The following is a 17,442-nucleotide window of genomic DNA, read 5'->3' as shown; positions in this document are numbered from 1 at the left end:
CTTGGGTCTGGAACGGTGCCCACCCAGCATCGTAATGCAATTGGGGAGCTGCTATGAATGAAGATATTGACGATCACAGTGAAAGCTTCGGCTCTCTTCCAACCAGTCTGCTCAGCGTGGGAGCAGTAGACCAATTCCTCCCTCTGGGGGATGCCTCATCCAGTAGTGGATCGAATATGGCTGTGATTTATTATTATTATAAACCAAATTAAAATCAGATAAAGGGTCTTGTTATTCTTAGAAAAATATCCCAGTACATATAAATAGTGATGACAGATACAGAGTTAATCTATCTTCTACGTCCTGCATGATTGGTCACGAACACCAACAATATATTGAACTACACAGGGCTAACCAGAATTCAGACTATTCCTACGGAATTGAAAAAATAGAAGGTATTCTGTGAAAAGCGGATTCAAACCCGTGCATCTGTCTCGTTGACTCAGCTAACACAAACTTCTTTGTTGTCTGCGCCTACTAACTGCTGGACAATTATTACCACAGGAAAATGTTAAACTGTTTTTAAAATTGCATATATGTACATACAGAAAAACGAAAGGTGTCTAAAGGCAAATTGGTAAATCAAATAGGGGAAAATAGCTTTTACGAATATGCTCGCAAAGAAAATGTAGCTACCTTTCGGTATTATCATCAGCATCGTATCATCATCATATTTTAGTCCTTTACGTAACTCCTTCCTCAGGATGTAGCATTATAATAATAATAATAATAATAACCATTGCCCAAAAACGAAACTTTTCAGGAAGATAAAGGAAAGCTTTTCTTAGTACACACTAGAAGAAATTGTGCACATGTGCTTCCTTAACCCTTTCCGGATTATGGGTTTTTGGGGTATTTTTTAGGCTTTCAGTCAAGCAGCTACTGCATCGTCACTATTTATCCTAGGATCATGGTTCATACCTCATTCTCTTCAGAATGGAACCGGCTTTCAAATGGTACCACTTGCATGCTCATACCATATACCAGGAGAGGGAAAAATGATTTCGGAGGGAAATTTTCTTTCACACTTTGGGCCCCTCTGGAACGGCCCTGAGTAAACGTAGAGATAAAAAAATCTGATAAATAGTACTTGGTATACTGAATGTGTGTGTGCCAAATTTCAAGTTTCTATCTTGAATACTAAGGGCGGGAGAAATTTTATCAAGAATTCCCACAATGCCCCAAATTACCGCGAAACACCATGATAGGTAAAAAATTTCCTGAGACATCTCTATTTACCCTAGGACTACAATCCGCCAATCATTCTCTTCAGAATAGAACTGCCTTTCAGACGGCACCATTCACGTCTCCATCATGTATCTAAGGCGGGAAATTCCCGAAAAAAGTGAATTTTTGGTCTAAATATCCCTTTTTTCAACTTTTAGCCCCTCTGGTCTTCCCCTCTTTTAACGCAGAAATCTGAAAAAAAAATCTGTTAAATACTACTCGGTGGACTAAATGTTTGTTCACAATTTCAATCTTCTAGGTGCAAAAATAAGCCCGCCAAAAATATATATATACCGACAATGTCCCATATTCCCCTATACAGAAGTATATTTTAATAAAAATTCCCTGAGACATCCCTAATTACCCTAGGGTCATGTTTCGCCCATCATTCTCTTCAAAATAGACCTGCCTTTCAGACTATGACTGAGGTGTTTCCATGTATCTAAGGCGGGAAAATCCCGAAGAAAGGGATTTTTTGGTCTAAATATCCCTTTTTTCAACTTTTAGCCCCTCTGGACCCCCCTGTTTTAACGCAGAGATCTGAAAAAAATCTGATAAATACTACTAGGTAGGCTGAATGTTTATGCACAATTTCTATTTTCTAGGTACAAAAGTAAGCTCGCCAAAAACCGACAATGTACCATATTCCCGTATACAGAAGGATATTTTGTAAAAATTCCCTGAGGTATCCCTAATTACCCTAGGGTCATGTTTCGCCCATCGTTCTCTTCAGAATAAAGCTGCCTTTCAGACGGTATGACTCACGTGTCTCCATCATGTATCTAAGGCGGGAAAATCCCGAAAAAAGGATTTTTGGGGTAAAAATATCCCTTTTTTCAACGCTTTGCCCCTCTGGATCTCCCCTATTTTAACTGAGAATTCTGAAAAAAATCTGGTAAATACTACTCAGTGGACTGAATGTTTGTGCAAAATTTCAATCTTCTAGGTGCAAAAATAAGCCCGTCAAAAAATAATGAACGTAGGCTTAATAAATGAAAATATATATTTTAGAATTATGACGTCATCACCTCCTATGTCTGGACACAGGAAGGTGTGAAACTATACGTAACGTGTTCTACAATGCCTCTGGACTTGAAAAACAGAAAAACCCGGACGAAAAAGCTCAAATAGGAGAGTTATAACGCAATGTACCATGAAACACCCGTATGGTACAATCCGCGGCAAAAAAACCTGCATGAGGATGTAAGTTTATTGTGAAACTACGCCTAACAGCACAGGGAATGAACCTAACATCTAAGTGGAACGAATCACGCCAGGATAAACTTCGGTTTTCTCCCGTGCACACTTATTTTGGGGCAAAAGACTTCGTCATTTCACAATAAACTTATATGCTCATGTTGCAGGTTTTTTGCCGCGGATTGTACAAATTGTACCATGTGATCTCCAAAGGGTTAAGCATGTTCTAGAAAGTCTGAGACACATAAACAGATACCGCATTCTCATGGAGACAGTCATGCAATTTTGGTATTTCGTGCTGAGGGAGTGTGGTGTAGTATGTATGAGTGTGAGTATGTGTGTGTGTGAGAGAGAAAAATAATCGGTCATCTAAAAGCAGAAATCTAAGTATGACGGATATCGGTTTTAGGACAGAAATACTACTGAAAGCTCTAAGAGTGTGAGATAAACTACCTATAAGGCTTGATTGTCGAAACTTTTTGCTGGGCTTCATCAAAAAGATTGTCAAAAGCAGCTCTCTGAAGTACAAACTGGTATGTGCCCTGTCAGCTTGGGACCTCAGGCTACAAACCAACAATCCCGAACTTGCTCAGACTAAGATGACACGCATCCTACAAACTACAAGAGCGTAACAGATTATCTGATTCTGTATCTAAGAAATGAAAGTGTCAATATTTCTTTCTGTACTGAAACTCCGAGATCGCATGACTTCAGGCAATACGAAAAGAAGATGAGGAGCGTCAGGTTAGATGACTTCTTTGCAAAGGTAATGTCCAAGAAACAAGAATATCCTGTTTTATGGAAAGTTGTAAAAATGTTTAATTTCATCCCACGGCCATGTCTCGGTGAAGGGTGGGTTCTTTGTCAGTAAGACGCTTACTGTATAAAACCAAATCGAAGATTCTCTAGTACCAGAGAGACGTGCGCATGATGCAATTAGGTAATATGGAGGTGTGGAATTTGTTGCTGTTGATCGATGAATGCTTCTATGAGTTCGTTCAGCTCCCAGATGCTTATGAATACCTGAAACAGGAACGAATCAAAAGTGCAAAGGATGGTAAAGTCAATGCCACTGAAAAAAGAAAACTAAATGCTCAAGTTAACAAATTGGAAGCAAAGAAGAAACAAATGGGTCATTCCATGTGAAGTGGACCAATGGTTCCCACTTCATTATCATTTGTTTCAAATTTTACACAAATGTTACCTGACACCAACAGTGAAGAATTGTCAAATTTAAGTTGAAAATCTGTATTGGTTGCGGTAGTAGGGCGTTTTCAAAATGGCTCCTGTTTCAGCAACAACGAGTAGCAAACGTCCTCTCCCATTTTGAAGTGCCTGCCATTTTGAACTGAAAGCTCTGATAACCTTCAAAATTTGTTACCTAGGAGAACTTTTACAGTAGATGAAGGTCCGTTGGTTACAAATTCCCTTGGGGATTCAGAACTTGTACAATAAATTAACAAAGTTGGCTAAAATTCATGTGTGTCATATTTAGACCCCCATAAAGTTGTATGAAGTCAAGTCAGTAGATTGATATTTGAAAGAGAGAAACCATAACATACGTACTTTAGAATAGATAAAACATTTAGTCTTCAGCGCATATGGTTGAAGGGATATGTGGCCTTAGAAATGGAAAAAATAAAAGTATGTGAAAAATGGACCTTTTTGGTACCCAAAAATAGCCATGTTGCCAACCTTGCACCAACTTTTGATCATAACCAATGCAAAGAGCATGTCTTGATATAGTTAGGAATGAATTTTGGCGTTGGTGCGTTGTTTGGTTTTTGGATTGTTGTAAGTTGTATTCTAGGTCAGTTCACAGGATCACCACAGACTTAATTTCTACAGTATATCTATGCAAGTAGTAATTTTATTGAACATTTGCTCTTTGCCATCAAGTTACGTTAAGAAATTTTTTCTTACATATAATATGGCCACATCAATAGATATCGGTCTACTAGATTGTACTATATAGGCAAAAATTAAGGCTCTGCATGCCACAGAAAAAGTTTTCTACAAGTTGTGGGTTTAAAATGTTTGCAGACTTTACAGGAGAACAGAAATAATTATTACTTATGCGAAACTAAACATAACAAGGGCATCAAGGACGAAGAAAGATTATAATGAGGGTTGCCAACCGGACCGCAGTGTTGCCAGCGCTGCATAACATTGATATGGAAGATATAGCACAGTATAGCAATTCAGGCACGAGGAAAAATATTAGTAACACAAAAGACAATTGAAAAGACTGTACACGTGCGTAAAAAGGTTTAACGTACCGGTAGTCGTGAGTGAATATTACATCTGTGATGAACTTCACCTTTTTTTTGAATGGACGAAAGAAGAAAACATCAGCAGGTTGTATAAGGCCTGTACATTTCGGAGGAATCAGCTTCGGAGAACTGAACACCGTCAGGAACTGCCATGTTGTAAAGAGTGTCATCCTTGTTTGGATTCCAGGAGTCAACCAAACGCAAAACACGATCCTTACCCTGAAGATCGGGCCACAAAACTTCTTCCAGGAAGATTTGCAAATCCCGTTTGGACATATTCGCTGATTTGCTTGCATATACTTTCACATTGGGGAATTCAGCGACCATGCGCACTGGGAAGTTACCACTGGGTTCCGAAACAAGAACATACATGTGTGGAAGCAATGTACCGTCCATCCCAATCACCGGCATAATCATATAGGAATGCGTCGTTGCGGTAACTGAACCTACTGCATCAAAGATTGGGTTGCTTCCTTTAATGGCAAGCGCTCTGCCTGAATGCAACTCTTTAGCAAATCTCGACTGATCTGTATTAAGGACCTTTCATGTCTATATTTGTCCTCCTTCATGTACATTATTCACTCACGACTATCGTTAACCCTTTTTACGCACGTGTACAGAGTCTTTTCAATTGTCTTTTGTGTTACTAATATTTTTCCTTGTGCATGAATTGCTATACTGTGCTATACCTTCCATATCAATGTTATGCAGCGCTGGCAACACTGCGGTCCGGATAGCAACCCTCATTATGATCTTTCTTCGTCCTTGATGCCCTTGTTATGTTTAGTTTCTTTCTTTTGGTTGACTTTCTTTCCCTGTTTGCACGAAATTAACTTTTCCCGTCATTCCTGACTTTCTTCAATTTTGCTGACATTCAATGTTTCCTCTTTCCTCGCTCCGCTCCCTATGGCCCTTAGCACCTTAAATTTCTGTGTTCTCCATATCTTTTCATGGTCAATCAGATGGCGTATGTCTGAATCTGATTTGCGCGACAACCATATGGTCCCTTACTTGTCAGTGGTAGAGGGTTCATCTCTAGTTCATGGGGATCCTTGGTTCGATCCCAGCTCGCGCCAGATAGAATTTGCAGTGGACAAACACCTTGTGCGTAGGTCTTCTCGGGTTGTCCTGTTTTCCTCCCTTTTTCTTAATTCCACCGTTTCATTCATGTCTCATCATCATCGCGTGTTTTAGCTTAGATGGGGTAAAATGGAACGTAAAACTTAAGGATTTCATTAGATTTCATTTTAGGACTGATAATGGTAGATCTCATGAAGAGTTGGCAATATATTTGCATGTTATATTGCTTTTTGTTTTTCAAGCAAAAATTCAAATTTGCTTCTCAAGGTATGTGGTACTTTATCATACATATATTACTATATACTTATATGATAAATTTTGAGTGTATAACAATTACTCGTGTTGAACATAACAAATATGTAAATTGTAATTAAAGGAATATGGTGGACGGGAATAGGGATGGAGGAGGGCTTTAAAAATGTTCATGATAGAACTTACCCCACATCTTTCCGTTTATATTCAAGAATTCACGTCAGAGGAAGTCAAGAAGTCGTTCATTTTCTTGTGGGAACCCTACTAACGGAAATGAGCCGGCTGAGAGAGATAACTCCCCCCCCTCCTAGGGAACCTTTGCTACTATATTAGAAATGTTCCTTAGGGTCCTTACAATCAAAAAATAGTTGTTGATCAACATATAAATGCAACACCTGGGTCATGGGGCCCTTAAACCTTTAGCACCCGTGTATATTTACAGACATCGATGGGATCTCTTTAAATGACCATGGGATCTCTTTAAATGATGGGACATTTCTGTGTACAAAGGAAAACAAATTGAGAGATATTTAAGAAAATTTTCCCTAAAAACGTTTCTTCTCGCGATCCTTTTAGTTATTATGTGGCAACACTGCTAACTAGGTGAATAATAAAATGTATTTATGTGTCCTATTCTATGTTCAAATTAAACTGAAACTTTCGTCTTGATCCATCACATAGCAGCAGAGGAAATATGTATTTTATAGTCTTCACAATTTTCATAATAATTGATTTTTATCGAAGTATGAGTATGACTTTATGTCAATGTTCCGACCGTCAGTGCAACACTGGAACAAGTTATACCTCGATCACTTTGGAAGAGTGTAGACTTTCTGTTTACGTAACGAACGAGACATTTCTGCTTACAAAGGAAAAATAATTGAGGGATATTTAAGAAAATTTTCCTAAGAAAAGTCCCTTCTCGCGATTCTTTTAGATATTACGTGGCAACACTGCCAACTAGGTGAATAATAAAATGTATTTGTGTGTCCTATTCTATGTTCAACTTAAACTGAAACTTTCGTCTTGATCCATCAAATAGCAGCAGAGGAAATATGTATTTTATAGTCTTCACAATTTTCATAATAATTGATTTTTATCGAAGTATGAGTATGACTTTGTGTCAATGTTCCGTTTTATTTTTCTATAGAAAACAAGTTATACAAATTATTTTAGTTGGTTTTCTCATTCGTTATATTATGACAGATTCCCAATACCGAGAAATCCCCCAGGAAGGTTTTATGATTTGTTCGTCAATGGTATAATAGAAATAATTTCAAACCAATAATTTTACTGTTGTGCGGTTACATTATGTTCCTTTGAAAATACTTCTTGTTCTGCTATTCTGCAATGAATACACTTCCAAACATGTCTGTTGATATGTGAAGTTACCAAACAACTCTCGAACTTATTGCGTAAGGCATGTATTCCTATTACATGTGCACACAGATAATCGCACTTAATATAGTATGTAATATGTAGTTTTTTAATTGCCGTAATTTTTAATAATTTGTTATATTCTTTGTACTCTTGACTGTCTGTAAGTTGAAAATAGTAGCTCATTTGCCCTGAAATCCACGTGTTCTCAGTTACTCTGGAAAAGAATGACACAAAAAGAAGCCAGTCAGATGACAACTGGAACAAGAAAAAGGATTACTGTTGTGGAAAATCGAAAATTCTGTGTAATACACTACACATAAAACAAAACTGAAACGACGACAAATTTCATAAAAAAAAAAAAAAAAAAAAAAATCCATAAGAACTTTTAGGTCAAAGTACTGCGGCAAGAGAGTGACACTGCAAAACTGCACCGCTTAACATCAAATTGCATCCAAATTCCTACAGAATACGACACAAACAAACACGGTCTATCCGTGGGACTACCAAATTTTCATAAAATTACCACGATTGCTAAGTCAGTCTGCTGAATCATGTGTTGCGGAAAATTGTACACTCGTAGTGGATAATTCACCATATTTGGAGCGTACTGCTATATGGCAGTATGTAGCAGACATCCTGTTTAACGAGGAGCAGTGCGTATTTTGCGAGAAATATAGCTAAAATTGGGATCACGAAAAAAGGGGAAGAGTGTTTCATGGGAAACTCTAGTGACATGTGTCACTAGAATAGCTGAACGTGTCATTAGAGGAACACCTATTCGATAGGAAGACGAATCACTACTGTTACACACAAGCAGGGCCGTACCGGAGGGGCGACGGCCCCTGGCGCCGAAGTAAGGGAGCGAAAATTCGGGAGAAAAAAGGAAAAAATATAGGAAAAATTGCTTGGAATATATGTATGTGGGCACCAACATATACTCTCGCTTCGGGCGCTGATTTTCCACGGCACGGCCCTGCACGCAAGAAGTGGATTTAATAGCAGTCGAAATGAGGTACCACAACTTGTACCAGGTCGTTGAGCTGAAATTGTTCAGGGAAGAAACACACCTAAAGGGAAACGCATTGAAGGCACAGTCTGTGCAGGTATGTCAGTGTTTTAGTTATTGAAGCAGCTTTATTGTTACTACGAGTTTTTATTATGCACCATAGACAAGCGTCACATCTTTCGTGGCTTACCACGGTAAAATTGCTTGATGCCATGAGCTTAGACTTACATCATCTTTTTTAGTTTATATCTATCCTGTTAGCTGGAAGTAATATAGGCCTAAGTCTTCGAAAAACCTGTGTCTCCAAATTTTTAACGCAAGATGTTTGTTCAGCTGCTTCAGGTGTACCATGGCTGATGTCAAATAAGATGCTCCAAGGTATAATCGTCAGATATCTCACAAGCAGAACAGAATTAATAACTCGACTCAACCATACGTGCCACTCATCTTCATATTCACAAATATTTAGATTATAAACAACAATGTATGATTGTGTCGCCGAATAAAGTGATGACCTCCAGCCATCATTGATAAAAGATTAATCTGTGTTCTTCCCCTTTTGATGTAATAATTTCCGAGGATTTGCATATCACTTCCACTTAAAAGGGTAAATATAAACTGCATGAGAGATTAAGTAAATCTGAGCTCTTGGAACGTAGCACTTCCGCTGTGGGCGACCACGAATGAACTCACACCTGTTGGTGGTGATTAAGAATAGCTCGCAGTAACAATAAATCTGTTTCAAGAACAAAACACTTAGTCATACCTTCACTGACTGTGCCTTCAATGAATTCATCTTTAAGTATGTTTCTTCCATGAACATTTTCAGCTCGACGATCTGGTACAAGTTGTTGTACCTCATTTCGGCTGCTATGAGATCCATTTCTTGAATCTGTAACAGTAGTGATTTGTCTTCCTACCGAATAGGTGTTCCCGCAATGAACGTTCAGCTATTCTAGTGACACATGTCACTAGTTTCCCATGAAACACCCTTTCCCTTATTTCGTGATCTCAATTTTAGCTGTATTTCTCGCAAAATACGCACTGCTCCTCGTTAAACAGAATGTCTGCTACATACTGCCATATAACAGTACGCTCCAAATATGGTGAATTATCCACTAAGAATGTACAATTTTCCGCAACACATGATTCAACAGACTGACATACCAATCGTGGTAATTTTATGAAAATTTGGTAGTCACGCGGATAGACCGTGTTTGTTTGTGTCGTATTCTGTAGGAATTTGGATGCAATTTGATGTTAAGCGGTGCAGTTTTGCAGTGTCACTCTCTTGCCGCAGTACTTTGACCTGAAAGTTCTTCTGGAAGATTTTTTTTTTATGAAAATTGTCGTCGTTTCAGTTTCGTTTTATGCGTAGTGTATTACACAGAATTTTCGATTTTTCACAATTGTAATCCTTTTTGTTGTTGCAATTGTCGTCCGTCTGACTGGCTTCGTTTTGTTTGTCATTCCTTCCCAGGATAACTACGAACACGTGTATTTCAGGTCAAATGTGCTACTATTATCAACTTACAGACAGTCAAGAATACAAAGAATATAACAAATTATTTAATATTACGGTAGTTAAAAAACTACATATTACATAGTATATTAAGTGCGATTATCTGTGTGCACATGTAATAGGAATACATGCCTTACGCAATAAGTTCGAGAGTTGTTTGATAACTTAACATATCAGCAGACATGTTTGGAAGTGTATTCATTGCAGAATAGCAGAACAAGAAGTGTTTTCAAAGGAACATAATGTAACCGCACAACAGTAAAACTATTGCTTTGAAATTATTTCTATTATACCATTGACGAACAAATCATAAAACTTTCCTGGGGGATTTCTCGGTATTGGGAATCTGTCATAATATAACGAATGAGAAAACCAACTAAAATAATTTGTATAACTTGTTTTCTATAGAAAAATAAAACGGAACATTGACACAAAGTCATACTCATACTTCGATAAAAATCAATTATTATGAAAATTGTGAAGACTATAAAATACATATTTCCTCTACTGCTATTTGATGGATCAAGACGAAAGTTTCAGTTTAAGTTGAACATAGAATAGGACACACAAATACATTTTATTATTCACCTAGTTAGCAGTGCTGCCATGTAATAACTAAAAGAATCGCGAGAAGGGACTTTTTTTAGGGAAATTTTCTTAAATATCCCTCAATTATTTTTCCTTTGTAAGGAGAAATGTCTCGTTCGTTACGTAAACTGAAAGTCTATACTCTTCCAAAGCGATCGAGGTATAACTTGTTCCAGTGTTGCACTGACGGTCGGAACATTGACATAAAGTCATACTCCTACTTTCATGAAAATCAATTATTATGAAAATTGTGAAGACTATAAAATACATATTTCCTTTGCTGCTATTTGGTGGGTCAAGATGGATCATGTATGTTTGACATGAAATGGGACACAAAAATACATTTTATTATTCACGTAGTTTGCAGTGTTGCCACATAATAACTAAAAGGATCGCGAGAAGAAACGTTTTTAGGGAAAATTTTCTTAAATATCCCTCAATTAATTTTCCTTTGTACACAGAAATGTCCCGTTCATAATGTAAACTGAAAGCCTACAGTCTTACAAATCGATCGAGGTATAACTTGTTCTAGTGTTGCACTAACGGTCTGATCTACGGTCATTTAAAGAGATCCCATCGATGTATGTAAATATGCACGGGTGCTAAAGGTTTAAGGGCCCCATGACCCAGGTGTTGCATTTATATGTTGACCAACAACTATTTTTTGATTCTAAGGACCCTAAGAAACATTTCTAATATAGTGGCAAAAGTTCCCTACGGGGGAGTTATCACCCCCTTGGCCCATGGACTAATAGTGCTTACTCCAGTGTAAAACTCAATTTCAAGCAAATCTCCCGTTTCGTGAGCTAATGAGAGACAAAATGGTTGTCTAGTTTACGTACTGAAAAGTAATATGCAGATTGTTTCTCTTGTTCCTCTTAAATACAGTATCTCCTAAAATACATTGTCCACGCGAGAGTTTATTTTAAGTGACAGGATTATGTGTTCTCTATTTTTAACGGGAGATTCTCGCGAGATGATAATTTTTGACGTACATTTCAAATCATCCTCCTCTTAATGTGCTCATTTTAGTAAGGGTAACATGATTAAAACCCGGTTGTAGGTAGGCATACCAGGTAATAAATTATTTATTTTAAACAATTCGGCTGCCTTACTTTCATAATGTGGTGTTCAATATGTTTTTTCATTGATTCATTTATTTTTGTACGCCCTTTTATTTTTAAAGAAACAAATAACTAACACTGATTTATTTTGTACGATGCAAATTACACCCGCAAGAGATTGTTTAACATATTCTGCAGTGCCAGTGTTGCTAAACCAGTATAAAATTGGGATTTCTTTGAGTGGCATTACCTCAGGTTATTTGAAATTTAAATTTACGTTTGAAGTCAAAAATTACAATCGAACTTTTATTTGTGCGCTTTGGAAATTAAGGACTTTATAGCTTCAAAAACCTTCGAAATTCTAGAAGCCTCTAAACTGTAATAAACAAGGAAGACGAACGGAACAATGCATATCATTAAAGTCGCATTCTACAATCATAATAACAGGTACTTTTTATAAATGCAAGTTGTAAGGAATTTAGAACTCGCAGTTTCTCAAAAGGGTTTATTTCGGAAAAGTACTTATATATTTATCACAACTAACAACGTAAATATACTTTATGGACGTAAAGATCGTAATGTGTATTAAAATTTAATGTTTTCAAGCATTCCTAGGATATTAAATCAATAGTAGAGATGGGTATACTGCTTGAAATTAAGCATTTCGTGTAAAATTTTAAAAATTGTTATAGCCTTCCGAAGTTCTCGCAAATACTAAAACTGCAGCACAAAGATTAAATATAATACATAAACATCTTGAGTGGCATCGTACCTACATCTAATGAGATGTTCATTTCATAGTACTTTGGTACGTACTTGCGTTAAGTCTGGTATCTTATATACGAATGTTGAGATGTTAAAGGAAAGCAAATTCTCTTGTTTCGAGAATAGAAATGTGTAAATCTTCTGTTTAAATAATAGAAATGATAGAGAAATTTCTTGATAGTTTTCCCATATTTCTAAATTTCATGTAATAGCGCAATAGTGTCAGACTTGTTCAGTTTATCATGAAGTATGATTGCCTGGGAACGCCTCATATTTACGATGCAATGTCAAATATAATCGAAAACAAGTATGTTCCCATTGTTACTGTATTTTAGATGCAAATGTTTGCATTTCTTTCGTGTTGCACATCATTCATCTTGATTTCCGTTTCGTTGTTTCTTGAACTTGTTACAGATTCCATAATGCTCCCAGAGAAGCGAATACGTTTATTATGCAAAAGGAAATAATTTCTCATCCAGATCACAAATCTCAAATCTACACGGAGTTTTACAAACGAGTTAATCGATCACGTTTGACAACTAATCTGTTAATACATAGAGATGAAAAACTTCGTAGATCCCAACAGTACAGAAAGGGATTTAATGAAAGTCCAAGTTATTCAAGACACGTGTTAATACATAAACATTATACTTCTCAAGAGTGTGGAAAGGAGTTAATTCAAAACTCATATTTGACAAAAGACAGATTGATACATACTTCTAAAAAATATCACACATGCAAAGACTGTGGAAAGATGTTTTCTCGTGAGTCACATTTGACAAGACACAAATTTGTTCATTCAGGAGAAAAGCCTCATAAATGCAAACACTGTGGGAAGGGATTTGTTAGTAAATCTGATTTGGCAACACACGTGTTTGTGCATACAGGTGAAAAGCCACTAACATGCGAACAGTGTGGAAAGGGATTTACTCGGAAGGCGTATTTGGTAATGCACAGTTTAGTACATACAGGTGAGAAACCCCTCACATGCCAACAGTGCGGAAAGGGATATATCGGAAAGCGTGATTTGGCAAGACACATTTTAATCCATAGTGGTATAAAACCTCATACGTGCCTAGAGTGTGGAAAGGGGTTTGTTGGAAAGTCAGAGTTGACAAGACACATGTTTATGCATACAGGTGAAAAACCTCTCACATGCCAACAGTGTGGAAAGAGATATGTTGAAAAATGTAATTTGGCAAGACACATTTTAGTACATATTGGTGAAAAATCTCACAAGTGCCAAGAGTGTGGAAAGGGGTTTATTTTAAAATCAGCGTTGAAAAGACACACGTTAACTCATACACGTAAGAAATATTACCCATTCCAACAATATGCAGAAAAAATTAGTAAATTTTCATATTCGGCTACACATAAGTTAATGCAGCCAGGTGTAAAACTTAATACATGTTCAGACTGCGGTAGAAGATTTACTCGAGTTGCTGATCTGGCGAGACACACATTGATCCATACAGGTGAAAAGCCTTACACGTGCCAAGACTGTGGAGGACGATTTATTCAAAAATCACATTTACAAATACACATATTAGCACATACAGGTGAAAAGCCTCACACATGTCAAGATTGTGGAAAGAAATTTACTGCCAAATCAAGTTTGACAAGACACATGTCAATTCATACTGGTACAAAACCTAACCAAAGCTAACAATGTGCAGAGGAATTTAAAACTTTTTCAATACATGGTAATCCATTGAAATTTGACAAGTCACCGAGGAAATTGTCAGACATGCCAAAACTGGAAACGGATTTAATGAATTTCCAATACTTGTTAAATTTTGAAACATAGAGCTGAAAAACTTCAGGTGTGCGAAACGAGTGGTACGGGATTTAATTGAAGTTCCAAATTGGAAACACGTAAGTTACTACATACGAGTGAAAACTCACCGCTTGAAAATTGAAAAAGCTATTTATATGAGCTTAACACATGCAAGGCATGTGTTAATAGAATAGAGAAATACGTCATATATGCCAAAAGCGTGAAGGAAGAGCATTTTGAGGCTCGTATTTTACTGAGACATGCAGAGCGAACATATTTTACATGTGGGAAATGTTGGAAGGAATTTATATAACGTTTGAAAGCACGATTTTATAAAGGGGAGAGACATTAGTGGCAATAGCAAGAGTAAGGATTTAACAAAAGTTCAAGTATTGCAAATGAATTTTCTTAATCCTGCAAAGCATACTGGGACAGGTATGGGTCATAGTGGTAAGTGTAATCTTTGCTTTGTTACATAACGGTATGTAGTTGCTAATGCATGTTGAACCAGACTGGGAACGTTCGAACTGGATTGGGAACGTAGCTGAAATTCCAGTTTCCGCTTAGATGGTACTATAAGCGTACCGGTACTTCCGTTACTCATTTTCTTTTCTCTTGCAAAACTATTTTTTTTTCACAGGTAATCATGCATTGTAAATTTAAGAGAAATATTAACACGTAAGTGAGATACACTTTAGGTGCCAAGATTGTGGAAAATCCACATTCACATGTAGCAGCAGTGGTTAAATCAATGAGAAATTTATCGAGCAGGACTGGGGGAAGGAATATAACGGAAAGTCATTTTAGCTACATATATTAGCGTGAAATCTCACAAGCATCATATATTCCAATAAATGTAATAAGGGTGTAGTCAGAGTCAAATCTCATAGTACAGTGTTAAACCATACGACTGAAAATCTCATGTATGCATGATTGAAAATGCTTTCAGCCGAAAGTTAAATTTAACAATACAATTGTTAAGAGATGCAAATGATGCAGATAATTTGTCCCAAACTCTGTGAAGAGTGTTAGCATGGTGACGATACTGAGAAGTGATATAAAAACTGTATAAACGACAATTAAGAAACCACGTATTTACACATACAGTCAAAAATCCTGATCCATTTTAGTAGTGCGAAAATATTTAGTTGAAAATCATTCACAAGACACATTTAAAACTGAATGTAGCTATATATATATATATATATATATATATATATATATATATATATATATATATATATATATATATATATATATATATATATATATATACCTTCTATACAAAACTAATTTCACTTGAATAATATTTAATCGCATTCTAATACATTCCAGGGACGTTGTTCAAAAAGTTAATGATCTCCTTGAGGGTCGCCTAATACCTTGTAAAATGTTTAGGTATTTCTTCATTTAATACTGGTGTCTATATTTTCTGCGAGCACATACTGAGTTTTGTAAGATTTGGGGTGAAAACATATAACGTGTCCATGAAGTTCTGCGACCGATAGAGTAAAACAGCTCGTAAACTATAGAAGATAAAGACGTGGTGTTTTCCAGTGTCTTGTATAACTCCAAGTTTTATTCACAATTGCTCTTCCAATCAGGTCCCGTTATTTGTCGAGACGATATTCAATCTTCATCCATATACGCTGCAGCGTATCAGAATCAATCTGTTGGATAATGGTAATTCGAATACGAAATGAGGCAATGCGTAAAAGACGGGTTTCGTTAACACGAGCCTTGATGCACCCTGAAAGAAAAAAATCCAAAGGGGTGATATCGGGACACGGTGGCCAGGAGATTGATCCATCGCGGTCAATCCATCTCTAAGAACCTTATGAATTGTTGATCTTGGGATATGCAATTCGCGGGAAGCACGACGGATCGATTTCTGAGGTCTGCGCTGAAATGCCGCTTGCACGTTGTCTATCACTTCTTGAACCACACATGTTCGTCCACTCTGCGACAAGTCCACTACGCTACCTGTCCGTAAACACTTTGCAGCCCATCTAATTATGTATTGTTTTGATGGATCTCGTACATATTTCTGGCGGATTTATCGCTGCACAGTTTCTGGTGATTTACCAGACTCGGAAACCATCATGCACATTGGACCTTCTGTGCTGTCGTCATTATCGCTAAGAACATAATCTGCAAATACGCAAAAAACAAGTCAACCATTAATTTCGTTACAATGATCAGAATAATAAGAATACTACTCAGCTCTCAGTTTAATAACACTTGTAGAGTTGTAGAACAAGTTGCAAAGAAACCGCATCTGCTATAGTTTACGACCTACGTTTCATTCTAATGGTTTCAGAACTTTGTAGGCACCCTGTAGAAACAAAGGTGTTTTTCTCTTGAAACTTGAGACGACGCGATACGTCTGTAAAACGTAAATGTATGTTAGTAAGAAATTAATTCATGAAATTCCGTTTTTCCAATTTTATTTTTCATAAAATACAATACGTACATCACTTTCAAACTGGTAAGAATTGTAACAAGTGACACATTAGTAATCTTATTCAGTATTCCCCTTAAATATGAAAGAGCAACTGATGGAAAGAAATCTAGTACTTTACAAGAAAACATGCAGTGATTATTATAGTTGTTATATTGGTGAAACGGGGAAAAAGCTAAAAGAACGGTTAAAACAATACAAAGATTATGTGAGATTGGAAAGAGAAAGAAATGCCATTTTTAAATATGTGAGGAACAAGAGACATAATATTAATTGGTTGGAGATTGAAGTCTTAGCAAGGGAATAAAGAAAGTTAACATGCAAGTGGTAGGAGACCAGATTCAGTTGAAGACATAAAAGCTGTGTTCTGGATTGGAATACAAGACTTAAAATTGACGAACAATGAAGGAAGTTATTGGAAGGACTTAATAAGTAACTTAGTTTTCCACCGGACCAGGAAGCGAAATGAATTTGCAGTTTTTAATTTCACTTTCGTCAACTATTGTGTTCATTGACTGAATCCGTTTTGATTCGTCAGTCAGCGTTCAGAACTATTTTCCGGAATTCCGTGATATGTACATGAAGTCTCTCTTGTTTTTACCGTGTCTGATAAAGCCAATATGTTTCATTAGTCGCCGGAACTGTCAGACAGTTATTATTTTAAAATAAACGTTGCTTTGTTCAGTTATTTGTTTTTCTAGTTCATATATTCAAGATAGCAAAGTTAATATAAAGCAATTAGTTATTGTTTATATTCTGCTAACTAATCACCGATTTTCAAACTATATGTATTCATACATATTTAATGAAAATTTCTCATATATTCTTGTATGCTAATGCCAATTTCCGA

At 36.6% G+C, this 17,442-nt stretch overlaps 1 protein-coding gene across 2 annotated transcripts in view; it reads left to right on the top strand.

Annotated features, from left to right (window-relative positions):
* LOC145664317 (uncharacterized) overlaps positions 1 to 17,442 on the top strand; it is a 36,404-nt gene that overhangs the window by 8,851 nt on the left and 10,111 nt on the right. The window contains exon 2 of one of the 2 annotated variants that reach the window (XR_014127354.1): positions 12,769 to 14,581. Coding sequence is in view for 1 of the 2 variants with exons in the window: in XM_081730878.1 (XP_081587004.1) it covers positions 12,769 to 14,020 (1,252 nt within the window). In the remaining variant the exon portion in view is untranslated. Of the gene's footprint in view, positions 1 to 12,768; positions 16,304 to 17,442 lie in introns of those variants that run through there. The other variant, XM_081730878.1, reaches the window with a different exon arrangement.

This window comes from Thermobia domestica, chromosome 11, assembly GCF_964235325.1.
Source record: "Thermobia domestica chromosome 11, izTheDome1.hap1.1, whole genome shotgun sequence".
In the NCBI taxonomy this organism is placed as follows: Eukaryota; Metazoa; Arthropoda; class Insecta; order Zygentoma; family Lepismatidae; genus Thermobia; species Thermobia domestica.
Note: the sequence above shows the minus strand (reverse complement) of the source record. Positions and strands in the feature narration are given on the sequence as shown.